General features: G+C 33.3%; 1 protein-coding gene across 4 annotated transcripts in view; it reads left to right on the forward strand.

The window, feature by feature from the left end:
• LOC143222672 (phosphoribosyl pyrophosphate synthase-associated protein 2) overlaps positions 1-20,712 on the forward strand; it is a 41,224-nt gene that overhangs the window by 8,461 nt on the left and 12,051 nt on the right. For all 4 annotated transcript variants that reach the window (XM_076449489.1, XM_076449488.1, XM_076449490.1 and 1 more), the window contains exons 6-7: positions 8,631-8,718; positions 11,950-12,069. In XM_076449489.1, coding sequence (XP_076305604.1) covers positions 8,631-8,718; positions 11,950-12,069 — 208 coding nt within the window. The remainder of the gene's footprint in view (positions 1-8,630; positions 8,719-11,949; positions 12,070-20,712) is intronic.

Consider the following 20,712-nt stretch of genomic DNA (forward strand, 5'->3'; position numbering starts at 1 on the left):
TTCTGTTCTTAGGTTGTAATATGATATTGTTTTAAACTCTTGATTTTCTATTCATCAATTTTGAAAGTAGTTAAGTACATTGTATCTTGTGAAAGCTTTCACTTTTATCTACTGCTCTTAACTTTAGCTTAAAACAGTCTGCCAGAGTTTGAACCATTTTTAACATTATACATTCTAAAATTACTTGCATGCATGTGCACTTAATACTTAACCTCCAATTTGTTTATTGTTAAATAAGTTTCAAAATGGAGTATCTGCTTAGCAATTGCACTAGCTTTTTTGTTCAAATTTTCTAAAAGGTATGTACTAAAATATTTGCACCCCCCAATCTTTTAAGTTGTGTTTTAAATACTTGATTGCTATTTGTGTGCACAAAATAGATAGAATTTTGTTATTTTACCAACATAACTACTTTTTGTCATGTAAATAACACCACATTTTTGTTTTAAATTTGATAGGTATTCAAACTAGATCACTCCAAACTGTGAATCAGTCAGGATTTGTAATGTTTTTTTTAACAGACTTGGAAAGTACAACTTCTTAAATATCTAAAATAAAATTTTACTGAAGTTTAATTCTTAATGGAAAAAACATTTCTAGGATCAGTATCATATTTTTAATTTCTTAAGACTTAGCTTTGTTTTATTTTGAATTTAGACTTGATTAGAATAAACACTGTGGCAAGGTTGTGATTATTAGTTGTAACAGTTGTTTTATAATTTTAAAACAAAAACAAACCAGGACTTCATTATAAGATATGTAACAATATTACCTTGGTTTTTTATTTTCAGTCATACTTAACTGAGAATCAAAAGCTGGAGTAAAAAGTAGCATGTTTAACTTTGCCAACAGCATTTATTCATTGGATTAACCCCATTTCTATAAAATCTTAATGTTTGCTATAACTCTAGCTTAATACATGTCTTGATGAAAGTTGGAAAGCTTTTAGTAAACAGTACTAGTTTGTGCACAAATTAAATTGAGGCTTTGAATTGGGGCCGTTATAATGTGACGGTCAATCCCACCATTCGTTGATAAGAGTAGCCCAAGAGTTGGTGGTGGGTGGTGATGACCAGCTGCCTTTCCTCTGGTCTTACACTGCTAAATTATGGATGGCTAGCACAGATAGCCTTCAAGTAGCTTTGCATAAAATTAAAAAACAAACAACCAAAGCTATAAACAGGCTTGGTTAATTTTACTGACCTTGTAATTACAAGATAATGACAAAGGAAAATAAATAATTATTTTATGCTAAAATTGCTACATATTTATAACATAAATATAAATTTTTAGTTTAAGTAGCTCATGTCCCATAATATTTATTTTTTCATATTGACCTTTTTTACTCTTTCATAGCTCACATTACATAACTTGCATTGACACAGTGCATGTCCAATAATATAAAATTGACCTGGTCTTAGCTGTTTTTGTAACATTTTAAATTGTACATTATACATCTAAAGAGATTATTATTGTTTAGAAATAAGTTATGACTTATTTTTCTTAATATATAGAAGAATTAATAAAGTAAAGCAAAGTTATCTCTTCTTGCTGTGACCTTTTGACGTGATTGCTACTGGATGTCAGTTTCTAAGCTTTTAAAATTTTGCACATGGAAGATATCAAACACTTCTTAGTTGTTGTTTTTGTATATACAGTTGAATAACCAAAAAAATTGTAAATAACTGTTGAAACCATAGCATTCTATTTGGTTGTAAATAAACCAGTAACACATGTTTCAAGGAATGTCTTTGAAAGACAGGCTATGGTACGAGAGCATGGTATGTGAGCTAGAATTTCTGGTTTGTACCTCCAGTAAAATAAAAATATTGGAAGTTATAAATTTATATCATGTTTTGGGGTATCAATAGTAAGTGTAATTTATGTTAAAATCAATCTAAAGTTAGTGTAGGAATAATATCTAAAATCAGCAATTCAGATCAGTGTTCAATGGTACAGCCCCTCAGTGTGGATTCCTGTACGTGGTGAGTGGACCTCCCAGGGAAGGTTCTGTTCTGTCTGGTTACCTTCTCTGGGATCTAAACATCCACCCACGTGTTTGCCGTGCGTGGCGACCTGTGAAGGGGAGGAGAGGATCCTGGTTATTGAGGGGTCCAACCCTAACACGCCACTTTAGCCTCATAGTGTACCTTTTCCTGTAGATGGGCGGCCTTTGGGTGGCCCCCCTTGGGTCAATCGGCTGGTCCACTTGGGCTAGAGTCAACCAAGTACCAGTGTTGGAAGTTCTCAACGGGTGTTGTGGACATTGTGCCTGATGCTGGTGTATGGGTATAGTGCTCATGAAACCCTGGCGTTGCTGCATTGTCCTTGCATGACTTTGTAGTGCATCCCCTTGTAGGGCTCCATGGTGGGTGGGGTCAGTGGGTACTGAAATTTTTCCTTTTTCCTATGGATCCTCCAAAAAATTTAAATAAAATAGTGAAAAAACAGTCAATGGGTAAGCGACCACGTCTTGAAGACTCTGAACAGCAATCTTCAACATCAGTAACACACGTACCTGATTTTCTCATATTACATTCTCTTTCAGAAAAACCTTTGGGGCAAATGTCCCCTTTTTTTTATTCAGAAGGGACTAGAGGGACTTGCTGGCTCTCCAAAGTCAGTAAAGAAGCTTTGATCTGGTGACATATTGGTTGAAACATCCACATTCCAACACAGTGAACTCCTCTTGAATTCAAAGGCAATTGGGGATATACCTATTGAGGTTACACCTCATGCTACTTTGAACTCTTCACGAGGAGTTATTGTTGAAAGGGATTTGAAGAACGTTCCCAAGTCAGATATTGTCGCTGGTCTCTCCACTCAAGGAGTTTCTGCAGTGAGGCGCATCTCCACTCGCAAAGATGGAGTTACACTGCCAACAAATACCCTCGTTTTAACATTTACTTCACCACGTGCACCTGCCACCATCAAGGCAGGTTATTTCATTTGCAGGGTTCGGCCATACATTCCAAACCCTTTCCGATGTTTCCAATGTCAGAGATTCGGCCACTCAAAGACATCTTGTCATGGTTCCCTGACATGTGCTCGTTGTGGAGGCAAGGACCACGATGCCTATGACTGTGACATGAACCCACATTGCATCAACTGCAATGGTTCTCACCCCTCTTACTTTCATTCTTGCCCAAAATGGTTGGAGGAAAAAGAGGTGCAGCGTTTGAAAACGATACATAACATTAATTATCCTGAGTCTCGGAAATTGCTGTCCACCACTCCATCTCGGACATATGCTGCTGCACTTCATTCCACAACTACAGTGGGAGTGCAGACAGATTTCTCTGTGCCTCCAAGAGAATCGTTTTCAAAACAAATTAAAAGCATTTTGACCTCCGTGGTTAAAAAGGTTGATGAATCGACTTCCCCACCCATCTCTGTTCCTTCCAACAAACCTCAAGATCCACGTCCTTCAGTTTCAAATACAGGCATTTCTTCTGATACATCTTTTTCTCCCACCACAAGAGACAAAACAATTATTCGTTCGCGTCCTCAGTCACTGGATTCCCCTTCCAATAACAAAAGCCTGCCCACTCGACCCAGGACAGGATCCATGGAGGTTGATAGACCTCCTCCGACTAAAGACAGTAAAGAAAAAAGACGTGGTCGTAAACCGAAGGTTTCTCCAGCCACTTCACCTACCCGTTCTTAAAAATGGCCACCTTGATACAATGGAACTGTCGAGGTTTACGTTCTAATCTGGATGATATCAAAACGCTGATTGCTTCCTACTATCCTGTTTGTCATTTCTCAAAACTGCTGATACTGTCTCCATTCGGCAGTTTTCTCTGTACAGAAATGACAGGTTGTGTGATGTTAGAGTACATAGAGGGGTGGCACTGTTGGTTGATCAGTATGTGCCCACCCTGTCTTTGTCACTCAACACACCCTTGGAGGCCGTAGCCATCCGTGTTTCCTTGGGTCATACCATCACTGTTTGTTCTCTGTACCTGTCCCCTGGAGAGACATATGATCAATCAGACCTTGATGCTCTCGTTGAACAGTTGCCATCTTCATTTCTAATCCTGGGGGATTTTAATGGACATCATCCCCTCTGGGGAAGTGCTGTTATTGATGGGAGGGGTCGATCTGTAGAGCGGATGCTCTCTGATCACAATCTTTCTCTTTTCAATACCGGTTCTTCCACTTACTTTCATGCACCTAGTCAGTCCTATACTGCTATTGATCTCTCGGTTTGCTCCCCTTCATTATTCTCTCATTTTTCATGGAGGGTTGACAGTAATCCACTAGGCAGTGATCATTTTCCTATCCTTTTGAGAGAGACTGGTCGTGGTCAATGCCACCCTACCTGTGTGCTCCGGTGGAAGCTAAATCAGGCAGACTGGTCCACTTTCACTGCTGTCGCAGAACTTGATCCTGCCATCGTAAATCAGCCATTAATAGATGACTGTGTAGCAGCGGTAACTGACTGTATTATACAAGCAGCTGCTCAGTGTATTCCTAAAACCTCAAAACGTTTTCCACGATATCCTCGTCCGTGATGGAATCCTGCTTGCCACTTAGCACGGTAGGCTCAAAAACGGGCCTGGGATACTTTTCGTAGATATCCCACACTTTCAAACCGTGTTGCTTTCCAACGGGCCCGTGCACATGCTAGGTTGGTAAGACGTCAAAGCCAGAAGGAATCTTGGATTAAGTTCACAACTAGCACATCTTCTACCACCAGTTCCAAGATCATATGGGACAGGATTCGAAAGGTTAATGGGCACTACAATTCTGTCCCCCTCTCAATCTTACTCTCTGATGGTCAGGAGGTGACTGATGTCTGGAGCATCGCTGACACTCTAGGTGAAAGCTTTTGCCGGGTATCTAGCACTTCTGCTTGTTCCTGCACCTTCCTGGCCATTAAGACTCGGGCAGAGCAATCACTTCTTTCCTTTCGAACTGACTGTTTCTTTGACTATAATTGTCCCTTTACCCTGGTGGAACTGAAAATGGCCCTTCATTGGTCTGCCAGTACGTCTGTTGGACCTGATGATATTCATTATGACATGCTGCACCATCTATCTCCTGCTTCTCTTGATGTCTTTCTGATTGTCTTCAACCGGATCTGGCAGGAGAATGTTTTTCCTGATGCCTGGCACCAGGCTATTATTTTACCTTTCTCTAAGCCAGGGAAAGATCCCCAAGATTCCTTGAAACTACCGTCCAATTGCTTTGACAAGCTGTCTCTGTAAGACCTTAGAAAGGATGGTTAATGCTTGTCTTGTTTGGTTCCTCAAATCAAACAACCTCCTCTCGCCCACCCAGTGTGGGTTCCGTCGACAGCACTCCACCACAGACCACCTAATTCGTCTTGAAACATCTATCAGAGAAGCCTTTCTCAACCGCCAATATCTTGTATCAATATTCTTTGACATAGAGAAGGCTTACGACACAACATGGAGTTATGGCATTTTGCGAGACCACCATACATATGGGTTATGTGGCCATCTACCCATGTTTATTAAAAATTTTTAAATGGACAGGAGATTCCAAGTTCGTGTGGGTTCGACACTTTCCCGTTCTTTTGTACAGGAACTTGGAGTCCCTCAAGGCTGTGTATTGAGTGTCACACTTTTCAGTATAAAGATAAATGCCATCACTGAACAACTCCCTCTCACTGTTGCGAACGGGTTGTATGTCGACGACTTTCACATCTCATGTCAGTCATGAAACATGAGATATATTGAGCGGCAACTACAAACTGCCCTCAATCATGTACGGAAGTGGACTCTGGCAAACGGCTTTAATTTCTCTCTCTCTAAAACCGTATGCATGCACTTTTGCTGTCGATGGGGTATTCACCCTGAGCCTGAACTTCATATCGGTGAAGTTTTGCTGCAAGTGGTCCCAGAGACCAAGTTCTTGGGGCTTATCTTTGATCGTAAACTGACCTTTATACCACACTTAAAGCAGCTTCGGGTCAAATGCACAAGAGCACTGAACATCCTCCGTGTCCTCTCTTCTACCAGTTGGGGGGCAGATTGCTGTTCAATGTTAAAGGTATATCATGCTCTTATTCGATCGAAACTCGACTCAATGGTCTATGGCTCTGCCAAACCCTAGGCCTTAAAGATGCTGGACCCCATTCATCACCAAGGACTTCGACTCTGCACTGGGGCTTTCCGTTCCTCTCCAGTTCAAAGTATATACATTGAATCTCATGAACCTTCTCTACACATTCGCCGTTTGCAACTATCTTTACAATATACTTCGAAACTTCGTTTCTTACCAAAACATCCCACCTGGGAATGTGTTTTCCTTCCTCGGTGGGCAGTACTTTTTCAGAACAGACGATCTGTCATTGCTCCGTTTGTCCTTCACATGTGGGTGCAATTGGATGAATTGGGTCTGTCCTTGGATAACATTGCAGATTCCACAGGTCAGCCCATCCCACCATGGCTTATTACAGCCCCCAAATGTGACCTTTCTTTCAGTCACCTAAAAAAGGCAGATACTCCAGATTGGAAGAACCGCCTTTTATTCAATGAATATCTTTCAAACAATCATTCCATTCCCATTTATACAGATGGTTCCAAACCAGGTAATTCAGTGGGCTCTGATATGGTTTGCTGTGGTTCAGTAGTTGCGTGCAGAATCCCCTCTACAGCTTCTGTGTTCACTGCTGAACTGTATGCCATATCTCTTGCCCTGGATCATATTGCAGCTGATTAGTACTCCAATGCACTATTTATACTGATTCGCTTAGTTCTATACTGGCCCTGGAATTGCTACACGTTGGCTCACACCCTGTTCATGCTGATATTCAAAACTGACTGGCCCATTTCTCATTAACAGCTACTTCAATCCAGTTTTTCTGGATACCAGGCCATGTTGGTATTCACGGGAACGAGATTGCATACATGGCAGCTAAATCTGTCTACTCCAGCACCATCACCCCTGTGCCTATTCCGTACATGGACTATGGTCTTGTCTTCAAGGCTCGGCTTCGTGCCAGCTGGCAGTCCACTTGGAGTGAGCAATGCGACAAGAAACTTTTTCAAATCAAACCCTATATTGGACTTTGGCCATCTAGCTTCCGTAAAGTTCGGAAGGAGGAAGTTGTTCTCGCTAGGCTACGCATTGGTCACAGTTTTTTAACTCATCGTTTTCTTTTATCTGGAACTGATGCACCAATGTGTAGTTTGTGTAACACTCAAATCACTATCAGCCACGTTTTACTTTCTTGCCATCGTTACAATTCTCAACGACGGCAATATTTTAAACATATTTTTTCCCAGGGTCAATCTGTAACATTGAACAGTGTTATTGGTGATGGTGACTCTGTCCACCTTCATAACATTTTTAATTTTTTAATGGCCATTAATCGTTTTGATCTCATTTAAGTGTTGCATATTTATTCATTACACCTTTTTAATTGTGGTTCCTTTTTTAGTTTTAATCTCTCTCATTCAATTTGACATTGGAAAATGGCCAGAACATTAAATAACTCGACACCAAGACTGGAAAGGCCAACTTCAGGTGACTAACGCTACTGTTTGAACTATTCGTTAGTCGTCCTGGCGAGTTATTATACTTTTGCTGCATATCATTTCACACTTTTACTACTTTACCTTTTAGTACTGGCCATATTGACTCATAACTCGGAACCAGGACTGGAAAGACCAACTTCAGGTGACTGACTATGGTTTTTATACTTACCTGTTAGTCTTCCTGGTGGGTTATGATCATTACCATTCTGCTACAGGTAGTCCTTTACAACTTTGTTGACTGGATGTCAACATTGGTTTTTGCACAATTTTCTGTTTTAATTGCTGTTTTGTTTTTACCTTCATTTGCTTTTACAAATTTTACTCCATTTACTTGACTTTTATCTTTTAACTGGACATTTGTCTACTCATTATTGCAATTTTGCTGTGTCTTTTAAAACTTCTATTCTTTTACATTTTGATAATGGTTGCTATGACACTTAACCCAGAACCAGGACTGGAAAGGCCAACTTCAGGTGACTGATGGTGGTTCTTGAACTTATCTGTTAGTCTTCCTGGCAGGTTATGATCATTACCATTTTGCTAGAGTAAATACCTTACAACTTCTTATACTCTGCTTTCTCTCTTAACGTTGTAGACTAGGTGTCAACATTGGTTTTATACTTTTTCGTTTTACCTTCATTTCCTTTTGTCTTTTACTACTTTACTTTATTTTTACATTTGGCACAAATAGCCTCGCTGCTTTGTGCCATAAAACACTAAATCAATCAATCAATCAATCAATCCCATGGTACAGAGAAGTTGAAGACTGAGAATTTATTTTATATCCTCTTGAATTTAAGAAGTTAACTTAGGTTACAATTCAAATTTTTATTTGTTAATGTTAATGAACTCTGGAATTAATCTGTTGGCAAATTCCAATTGTCACCCAGCTTTGAGTGGTTTGTTAGAGAAGAAAAAATGTCTATGAATGTAATAGCTGTTTTTAGTTTCTAGATTAACATGCATATGTTTATATATGGCTTGATGTATATACACTTATTTCTCCCATGCTCCCAAATAAAATTGTATCTTTTGTAGAAGAAAAATGTATACTTTATTGTGTAACTGAGAATTGGCAGACTGTTCTATTCTACATTTCTTGTTTTTTCACAATGTTAGATCCCAGACTACAGAAATGCTGTTATTGTTGCTAGAAATCCAGGCTCGGCTAAGAAGGCCACTTCATATGCTGAGAGACTTCGTCTTGGTAAGTTTTATTGTGATAAAAATTGCTATGATGATAAAAATAAAATGTTTTAGCATAAGTTTGAACACTTAATTTATTCTGCTTTCTATAACATAATTATTTATTCCAGTACTTAAAACAGTTTCAATGTTTATTTACAAAATACATAAGTTATTACTCATTAAACAAAAGAAAATAAACACTTTTTTCTTTGGCAGTTTTTTTATGGGCAAGATCCAATATTAAGAAAAACTTAATATGAACAACTTTTTAATATTGAATTTAGTCATTCACATTACTTTTTCTAAGTTCTAATAATTTATTAATTAGTAGGTGTGATATTACACACCAAACATTCAACATTTTAATGTTCATAAGAACAAACTGTATTGAAATTGTGAAAAATTTTCTTTTTTTTGAAATGAAAAAGAATATTTAGTCTTAGCTTTGTAATATTTGGTAATGATTATATGATATGGATAGTGGTTAGCTTGTTTAAATTTACTTGTGTATAATTAATACTGGCTCATTGCTAAATTATCTATAGTGTAAACACTTCATTTAATTGGAAAGTATCCAGGTATGTTAATTCAGTGCATCTGTTGTGTGTTTTATTGCATTGCAGAAAACAACCTCTATAAAATTAGAAACTTTAGATGGACCTTTTATGTAGCTTCTGGAAAATTAAAATATTTTTATATGTGAAATATGTACAAATTTGCAGACTTAGTTTAATAAGCTTTGTGATTTATGGTTAAGAAACAAAAATAAAGCTTAATTTGATTTGTTGTAATGTAAATTTCAAATTTTTCTTTTCTTGCAGTCTTGTAAAATTTAAACAAAACTTACAGCTTTATAGAATAAACATGTTTTAATTCAAGAAATGTTACATTCAGTTTCACTGTCCTTACAACCACTGTTGTGTAATTTTTTCAAAATGCCAAAATTGGAAGTAAGTTATTTTTTAAAAAATTTGTAGTAAGATTTTATTTAATGTTTAAAAGGTTTTATATTGAGTTATAAATTTCTTTTCAAGTTTGTTTATTTTTTCCTATTTAAGCCACTACTTTGTTTGATAATGCCTAATGAAATGTGGCCTGACAAAGAGTGATTTTGTTGGCAAAATATAATGGGGTAGGGCAAAATGGTCTAACTAAGCCTAACAATTCTTACTCTGATCTTGGTTCATGAAAATAATTTTTCTAATCAAACTTCAACATGTTTTGAATGAAGTAAGCCTTAAATTATTAGTATAATTGTCACAAGTTGTTCACAAACATTTCTTCTAGCAACATATTGCCAAACTAAGTTTTGATCACTTTATTTTGATTTGTACCCCATTATTTATTAACATTAGAACCATATTGGCTTATACAATGGAAAAGGACAGAAGAAACAACTTTCATGTCTTAACATCATACAATAATGAAACTTTCTTCTACATATGAAACTGGAAAAACTTTTATAACCTGATGTACAACCCCCAACTTCATGAAATTTTAATCCTGCATGCATGTAGATTTCCAATAGGGGTCAAGATTTTCTTGTTTTGTTTACATTTCCCATCACAGGAAACTTTTTTTTTTTTTCCATTCTCAGGGTGCAGGTAGGATGACATGTGTTGCATGCAGATCTGATGCACTGGTGCCATTGGTAGCTGGCTAGTTAAAATAACACCATTATAAGAGACTGAAAAATAGTTTGAGTAAAGTAAAAATGCACATCTGTCAAAAATACAAGTTACTGATATTACTAAAGTATCGATCAAATCTTTATTCACTTTCCTCTGATAGGCCTATGACTGCCCTATTACTCTCAGAAAATAAAATTTGGGAAATTTGCATGCAAACACTAATTTCATTTGAAGCATGCTGAAATCAACATGTATTTGCTGTTATTCATTAACTGGAAACTTCTTTGTTTTGGTTTTTTTAAATAAATACTTAATTTCTGACATTTTTTGTTTGTTTAATGTTTAGAAAACCAACTACATATTTTAATTCAGTGGTATCAGTTACTGTGGAAGTAGGATTTGTCCATCCTTTTGACAAAGTTTAGCTTTACCTCTTTCATCTCTTGATGATGAGTTTGCTTGATGTGACAACAGTTCAAAATTGTGATTGATTTTTGTCAAACTGATAGCTCATTCATTATTAGGTGTAAAGCTCATTACAAATAAAATTAGATTTAAGCGTGGAGTTTTGTCCGTGCCCAAACTTCTTTTAATATTTATTTAATAAAAACATTTACATGTATTTGCATACTCTTCCACTCCTCCAACCCCAGACAATTGTATTTTACTTTCTTTATTATTAATAAAAACTGTTAAATTTTGATTTATGTATATACTTTATTTTTGAGATTAAATAATTACATCCAAATGAATAAACAAAATCATGAGGAAGAGCCATCAGAAACAGCAAATCCCAACCTCTGATTAATTATAACCTTAAACATGTAAGCCATAAACAAAACACGTTAACATGAAACACAATACACTGCATGTTTTTAAAAAGGATCCTAGTGTAGAAGTTATAACATAGGATTATAAAATATATCCTAGGTTTTGGAGGTGACTGTGGAAGAGGACCCACATTAGTGGGGATACACCATCTATCAGTCTTAACCTTGCATTCACTAGTCTTGCATAAGATTAGAAACTAAGAGAGAGATGTGGGTGCACAAGGTCACAACATCCCACATCTATATCACCCTTCACTGCCTGCAGACAGTTGTGGGAAGGTGATTGTTCTCCCAAATTAAAATAAGAAAGATAAAACATAAGATGAAAAAGAAAATAAATAAATAAATAAATAAATAAAAAATGATGAATGCTTGACTACCCAGTGAGTTTCTTCATCATTAATTTCTTTAATGATTGTCCTCCCTATTTTTCTCTGATGCTGACACATTCTGTCATACTTCAAAGTGACAGTGAAATGAGAAGTGATAGCTAAGTATATTGTAGAGGATGTAACATACATCCCTTGAGTATGTCGTACTCCTGTTGGTGAGGATGTTACACATAATGATGTTTGAATCATACAATTTCAATAGGATGGAGTGGAGGGTTTGCCATATATAAAGTATATTTATATATAGAAGGCAGCAGTGAATGGGAGTGGCTAATTTTCAGTACAGGAAAATTATAACTTTGAAATTACAGATTGATAGAAAAAATCTGAAACTGGGTTTTTTCATCATAAATTAGGTAATTTGGAATTGAGTTCAATGGATTGTTTTGTTTTAAAGGAATTGCTGTCATTCATGGAGAGCAGAAGGAATCTGAATCTGATGAGGTTGATGGCAGAAATTCTCCTCCCGTAGTACCTTCTTCCAGAACAATGGATGTTGGTCTCGACTTAATGCCAGGTATAACGGTTCATGATGATTGTATGTCAGGCTTTTAATTGTTTTCACTTTGGCTCTTGTATGTGAAATGTTTAAGGTAAAATATTAATTTATAATCAATGGTAAAATTATGAAAAACAAGATGTTTATGTACTAAATTTTAAATAAGAAATTTATACTCATAAATAAAATAACATTTTAAGTTTGTACTAAAGTGTATTATGGTCACATATTTTATGCATTTAGTCAAATCATCACGTGTGTTTCATTTATAGCAGTTATTTCAGTGTGTATCCTAGCTTTCTTATGTTTTTCATTACTGGGAAAATTTGTAAGAAATTTTAGTTGAATTTTCTGGATATTTATAAATATTATTAAACCTTTCATTTTGAGTAGACTAAAGTACACATGCCAAGACCTTTTTATAGAATTCCATTCAAAATTTAATAAACTAAGTTATTAACATATACAAGTGAACTTTACATTGAAAGTAGTTAAGTCAAATTTTAATACTTATACAAATTTTCATTTCTGAATCTTAAAAGAAAATATTTAAATCTTCAATTTCCTCTCATATGAGAACTGTGATATTTATTTATTGTTCACACTTGTATATTCTGATGTTACCCACCCCTCCATGAAATAGTTTAATATAAGCTACTCATTATAATATAGGTATCACTAAAGTCTAATTTCTTATAGCCTTCAATCATTTTTTTTTTGTATACAGAGGTGTAAAGTAGAAAATCAAACTTTCTTTTCAGAAGTTTCCAATAATTCTATGAAGTTTCATATATTTTATAACCCCCTAGAAAGACAATTTTAAAGTATGAAATGAATGTATTATTACATTGATTTCAGTCCAGAGTATTGTATATTATCTTCAGTGTGAAAAATAAGTTTTACACTGATCACATCAATAAGCTTTGGGGAAATATTCTTAGGGTCTTGTGTCATAATTAGCAACATGAATATTAAAAACATAATATAAATAATAATAAAAAAAGGTAGGCTTAAATGACACTGGCAAATGATAGCTAAAAAAGAATTCAAAGGTAAGTACTGTATTTCTGTTTTTCAATTCTTTTACTTGTTGTTATAAAGGTAAAGTGTAAGTTACAAACTTGTTAACTTTAAAGTTAGGAATAAAAAAAAATAAATTCTCCATGAGATATGTTCTTGAGTAACGGAGGGAGAGGGGGACAGAGAGAGCAGGAGACGGATGGACGGAGAGAGACATTAAACCATAAAATGTGTTGCTGCATGTTTATATCTGTCATGTAGAATAGTGTACTAAACAGAGGCTGTAAAGTGTCTGGTAATTTGTCTAGTAGAATACCAGTACAGAATTGGACCAAAAGTCGTAAGTCATTCATTTGTACAAAATACATACATGTGTAATTGTGCACAAGAAACCTTTTTCATGAATGTAGCAAACCATATCATTTGAGCATGAAATATTCAGAATTGGTGTTACACGAACTGTTAATAATATACTTTCTAGGTGATGTTTCTCTAATTTAGTTAATAGTAAAGAAACAAGAGTTCTCATGGTTTTCCCATTAGGTTTAAAATCAAACTAGTTAAGAACCAAAGTATATAAAGAGCAAGAGAAACAATTATACAAATAATTTTTAGTTTTAAAAAGAAACATTTATTTAATGTTCATGAAATGCCAAGTTATAGAATCTCTTTTGTATATCTATATACAAGACACTTATCAATGTATGGAAACAACAAACTACATTAATCATAGGGCTAAATATGAATTCAAGCGTTGATGCTGTTTTTAATGCTTCTATTAGTTAAACTATAATAGTAATTGCATACAGCTTCTTGCCCCAATTCAAGTATGGTAGACTGCTACCACATGCAAGATTTTGACACAGGATCTGGTATTTTGTTTCTTAAACATAACATGTTTAAATGTTAAAACATTAAGTTTTAAAAAGTATTGGCAGTAATGTCAACAAACTACTGACTAAGCTAAAATTATAAAACTTACAGAATATTTGGTGGTATTGGTAACATTGATATTTATTGTATTTGTGTGTTAAATCTGTTACAAGTACATAAAACATAGGGGAGGGGGATGAATAGCTAGGATGCACACTGTATTTAACCCTTTGACATCCAAGCATTGCATGATACTTTGAAATGTTAGTTTTCTGAATGTATTTATTGGACGTTCTTAGCCATGAAACTTAAGATATTTAGTTCATATCGTTTTCAGTATATTTTTAAATTTTAATTTGGTTTATTGGTAACTTGACAAATGTTATCCTTTAAATTACATACAAAATGTTTATTTTGTTAGGTTAAAAGAAGTAATAGTACTAACTTTTATAAGCTATATAGTGATAATGTCAAGGGAAACACTTCGAAAAAAATGTTTGTCCACATTACCAGAGTGTTTTGCATGAGCATGGTATTCTTGCACTAAAGAAGAAAAGAGAAACAAGTATGTTAGCAATTTCTGTTGTACTTTCAAAACATATGTAAATTATTGTATAAGACAAAGAAGTAATTTAATTTTATAAAATGGGGAAAAACCTGCTGTATTAATTCTGAAGAAATTTTACTATTTTCCAAAATTATAAATTTATCTCCGTAGGGCAAGTTTTGAATATTTCTGAATTTCACAAGATATTAACTGACATATTTATTTAATAAGAAATGAGAAGTAAATGATAAAAACATTAAAGTTCAATATGATAGTAACTAAAAGGGATGAGTTCATTCTTTTTGTATCTTGGTTCACTTGTGTAAGCTGATTTTATGGAATTATTTCTCATGGAAATCAACTTAGTTTGTTAACTATGCATGTAGTTAGATTTTTATTTCATATATTTAAGTATAGTTTAGATCATGGTAATTTTAATGTAGTGTAACTTCTCCATTGCTATATTTATCTCTAAAATAAAATGATTATATTGTACACGTTTTCATCAGTTTAGTTCCTATTTAGCTACTTTGTTTATTTGAGATTATTTTCTGAACATAACTAGTTTTCAGTTGCATAATTCATTATTTAAGTGTACCTGATTCTTTAGCTAATTTCTGCCTTTTATTTTCAATATTGTGTGGGATTTATGTAGTATTGCCATAAGTTTGTGCTCTGCACTTTGGTGTTATGTATGCATTATTTGGTAATTTTAGCTCCACATAGTAGGTGATGTTGAAGAGCTGCTTTAAAATTAGGAATAGTTAGTACAAACAAGTCTTTTTATCTTTATTTTTTGTACTATCTGAAAGACAATATTAAATCTAGACTTAAAAAATTTATCTTAGGCTTTACATGCAAATGAAATTTAGTTAAACAAATTTCCACTTAGGTCAGTCAAAAATGGAGAATTTCATTAATTTAAAAAACAAAACAAAAACAGTCTGTAAAATAAGAACAGTGGTATTAAATAATATTACATGTTATGTGTAGAGTATATTTTCAGATAAAGTACTAATCTTAGGTTTTCTTAAATAAATAAATTACTATTAATAGTAAAGAAAGGCAAGAATTTAATTACATAAAGCATCTGTTAAACATCTTGAAATGCTAAGATTTCTATTTTCAGTAATCTAGAAGTACAAAACAAACAAATGGTGATTTATAATATATATATATATATATGATGTAATTTGTAATATATAATAAGTAAACAATTTGAATACAAAAGAGTAGAACAAGAGAAAAATAAATGTAGTGCAAATGAAAGTTTTTTTTTTATGTTGCAATAATTTAAATGTTTCTGTAAGTAATACACATTCTTCATTTGATTACTGTTGTTTGTTTTGTATGTCTAGAATACTGAGGTGGAATATTGTAGATTTTGAAATGTTTAAGTGCTTAATGTCTTTTTTTTATTAATAAAGTGCTAAACCTGTATGCAAATAACATGATACATTATTAATTTCATTAAAATTAACCAGTGTTCTACCATCAAAACTTTCTGCACTTATTACTGTTAATATAATATATTTTATACAAAATGTGAAATGTTTCAACTAATTGTTTTGACTAATTCTTTACACTGAATAATGCAATAGGTAGGAAATATATGATTATCAAATAAGGTGCAACATTTGGACCCTGCCAAAAGTGAAAGATACAAAATTAAATTGACAGTTAACATTTAGCTTTTAGTGTTTGAAAGCTCATGAGATTTCATTTAGCTGCTGTTTTAATTAGTACATCTTTGTTCTATTTTTCAGTGTATCATGAGCAGTACTACTGCAAATGAACCACTTCCATTTTTGATACCAACTTTTAATGCTGTATTGTTTGACAGTTTGTTTTTTTATTAATTAACATATTTCACTTTCATTTATATACACAATAACATGGTATGTAAAAGTGGCTGAGATTATTTACAGAAGGAGTGAGGTCAAATGGGTTTGTGCACTGTATATTTTAAAGAATTTTCTTGAGTACTATTGTAATTCTAAAAATGAAGTTACATACATAGCACAACATGTCTCTAGAAAAAAGTGCTGTTTCAAATTTCAATGTTGAGCAAGGCATTTTTAAGTGGTATTAGGTTTTTTGAATAAGAAACTAAAACTATATATTATGGGACATTTTGTGTGACTTACCTTTTTAAATAGCTGTAACAAAGTTACAAATAGACACATGGGAAATTTGGCTTCACTGTATAGTTCATATTTTTTAAATTTCTTGCCTTTTTAAAACCTAAAGTAGCTTTAGGTGAGAGCAATACAATAATGATGGTAATAAGAGCAAATTTCACATAATTTTATTATCTTTGTATTTTTGTGCTGGTTGTAGGGCACCAAGTATTTGTTTTATGCACTGCATTAAAGCCTTGATACAAGTACTCTTTAAAATTCAGCTGGTGTTCTTATTTAAAAAAAAATATTACAAGATAGGCCTGGTGTTGCCTGAAACTTGTCTGTGGGTCTCAAACTACATGGAAATAATAGAATACAGGTAAAAATTGAAGTTATTTGTGGTATTTCATGTTTTCATATGAACTAACTAATGGTTTACATTTTATCTAAATATAAAATGCTAATGATTTTACAGTAGTCAATCTTGGGTATGATTTGTATATCTGCCATGATTAAAAAAAAACTGAAGTTATTTAGAGCATCAGTAACCATGAGTAATTGAGTACTAGCTATGCCATTCAATATTGCTAAGGCTTAAGCATAATGGTTTACATGCTGTCTAGTGTAAATGGAAGGAGTAACTATGACTCTAAGGTAGCCAGATGCCTTTTCATCTCATTAGTGACATGCATGAATGGATTAATGAGATTCCCACTATCCCTATCTACTATCTAGCAAAACCACAGCCAAGGGCTTGGAGAAATCAAGGATTACATAGCAAATTGATATTATGATGGTTAACAGGTGAATAAAGGTAACTTAGTTATTTTTTGTTTTATATAAAATATTCATTGATCACATTTGGTAAATAGAACATGACATATCTATTTCATAGAACAGTATTGCTAAGGCTTAAGCATAATGGTTTACATGCTGTCTAGTGTAAATGGAAGGAGTAACTATGACTCTAAGGTAGCCAGATGCCTTTTCATCTCATTAGTGACATGCATGAATGGATTAATGAGATTCCCACTATCCCTATCTACTATCTAGCAAAACCACAGCCAAGGGCTTGGAGAAATCAAGGATTACATAGCAAATTGATATTATGATGGTTAACAGGTGAATAAAGGTAACTTAGTTATTTTTTGTTTTATATAAAATATTCATTGATCACATTTGGTAAATAGAACATGACATATCTATTTCATAGAACACACATGACATTATTTTATACATATAAAATATGACAAATTGACACTAAATTCATTTCATTAAAAACAAAAAATCCCCACCATTATTTGTTTTGCCCAGTTAATCAGGGTCACTTTCAATGTTCACGAGTCTTAAAATTTGATATTGATGAGTGTTTTGTTGTTGATTTTCAGTGTGTGAAAGTAAGGGGAGATGTTTACTTTTTTTAAGCTATTATGTTACAGTCCATCTTTGTACAAAAATATAAATTTATTTAGATTAAAATTTTAAACTTGTGAGAGGAATTTGTTTAAAAAACTTTTAAACTTCAAGGAAATATTAGGATATGAAGACAACTTGAGGTGATCAGAAACTTTTGTCTTCACACTGCACAATGAAATAGTTGAAGATGACAATTTTTGATTTAGCCACTAGGCTTAGTGATTTATTTGTTAATATTTGCCATATTTATATACCAATCAACAATTTAACTACTCACTAGAAGAGTAGCTTATGTACTTCATGCTTGATTTGACATCATGTAAAATGCTCATTCTGACTGCTGATTGCAGGTTAGTTTTTTCCAGCTTGCATCATAGTTTCCTTTTAATGACCAGTTGTACATGACTCATTAGAACACTTGTATGTTAACTGGTGTTATTCAAGCACTAAGAAAGTAGATATTAATTTTTGAAGAATATTACATAAAATATTAAGTTTGCAGCTTTTATATTAATTTTTCATTGTATGATATGGCATATAATCACTTGTCCATTGAAAACTTCAATGTGCATTTAAATCATTACCTATCCAGATTAAAGTATATATGTGCACTAAAATAAATGAACACTCATTGACCCCAACATATTTGTTTTTATTGAAATGAAGAACAGTCACTATAGAGAAGGTCATTATCCAACCTTCTGCCCCAAAATCATTGTTATATGTTGCATCTGTCAGGAAATCATTTGTGAGGTTAGATCAACATAAAATTGTTCTAAGTACAGGTGAGAAAAAAAAAAGTATCTGAAAGGAAGTCATTATTGGGAAGAGCCGTGTGATTTTTTTCCAGTTGTAAATGCTGTCTTCAGCAATATGGCAGCTAAATTTTGAGCTTTTTATTCTTTGCTTACTCTGTAAGACTGGTTTATACAGTCCTCATATGTCTTTAGGGTGAAGCTTTAAAAATAATTTTAATCTCTTTTAAAGCTTGGTGAGAGTATAATGATTTGCCAAATTATCACACATGGAGCTTAAGAATTTGCAAACATTTTATTTGCTATGTGGAAGATAAAAATTTGTCTTAACTGTCAGTTCTTACTAAGTTCATGCTCACAAACTACCTCAAGGTATACTCTTGCAAATTTGCCAATGAGGCAGTGTTGTGAATTGGTAATGATTATGGTATTTGTAGGCACAATTTAGGAAATTGTTAAATAAAAGTGGCTGTACAGTCTACATTTTTTTTTTTTTTTTTATCCTGAGATGAAAAAAACTGAATGAAACTTTGCAAAGCCGCTCCTTGCGCCTCTCTTTCTCCAACTTGTACCTGTGCCTCTAGAAGCATAGTGAGATCGTATTATCAATAAACGTTAAGAACAGGATATGCCAGAATAGAAAACATTTATCCTGGAAATATCTCCCTTTATTAATACAGTCCAGCTGAATTGTTGTAATTAAGTTAGAAACATTATTTATGTGAGGTAGTTGTAAGATAATTTTTGTCTTGCTTCTCAGATTGATAAACCAGTATTTTGCAATTCAGCTGAGATGTATGATTGAGACAAAATAGGCTTATCAGATTTCAAACAATCTAGAAGACTTCATACATCAATAATCACATTTTAATTTTTGAAGTTTTTTTTTTTTATTTATAAACCATTAGAGTTGCTCTTCTAAATTAGGATTTGACACTCATTTGTTTAAGAAAATATTAAAACCAGTAAAAATAGTAGTTTTCACCAAAACAAAATCAAATCATTTAATTGAATTTCTTATTACAGCAGCATCAAGCCCCATACATTAGAACCAAATGAATAAGGAACTTGTGATTAAATTCTTGTCTCTGGAAGAGCTGATGTGTAAATAACCTTAGTTGGAAGCTAAAGAACATTTACAAATTTTAAAAAATATTTTCACAAAACATAATAGGACTTCAATAGAAAACTATGCCTTTTATGTAACTTGGTATGTTAATGCCACATTTTGTTTTTACTCCAAGTTTACCTTTTGTTCTGTATATCTTAAAATAACTGGAGTAAGTTTAACTAAAACAAGAACACAAACTTTTGGTAATGCAACCCATTTTCTTATTGAAATGGGTAAGAATATATATATATTTGGAATCATATTAATTATGTGTTTTTTTTTTTTTTAGTTTCAGCTGTATCTTTTGTACTCTTGCATAATTGAACTGTTATAATCAGGCTTATTATTGGCAGAGCTTTGTGGATTGTTCTTGATGACAAAAAGAAAATGGTATTAACTTTTTCAATATAATTTTAAGTTTAAAGGAATTATTATTCCAAAAATTATTGGTATTTTGATATAAGAAACTTACCTTTGCTTTTATTCTTGACGGTCACTTATTGTGTGTTTTCAACACAGCATCAAGACAGGGGAAAAACTTTCTGTGAACGTGTAGACTTTGTTTTATAGACTAATTGGTTTGTATGTTTTATGATACGTGTTTTAATTTTTTTTGTAACATGCAAATTAGTTTCAGACTTGGATGTCACTGGGTTAAAACTTGTTCTGAAATGATTTTATTGCACACTATGTAATTTTTTTCTTAATCACATTGTTAAATTTCAATTTATGTTTGAGTTGAAAAATTGTAAACTGTAAAAATTCTTACCTATGTTTAATTTCACAAGAAATGCAACATATTTGTTGTGTAAAGTG

The sequence above is a fragment of the Tachypleus tridentatus genome, chromosome 8 (genome assembly GCF_004210375.1).
Source record: "Tachypleus tridentatus isolate NWPU-2018 chromosome 8, ASM421037v1, whole genome shotgun sequence".
Lineage (NCBI taxonomy): Eukaryota > Metazoa > Arthropoda > Merostomata > Xiphosura > Limulidae > Tachypleus > Tachypleus tridentatus.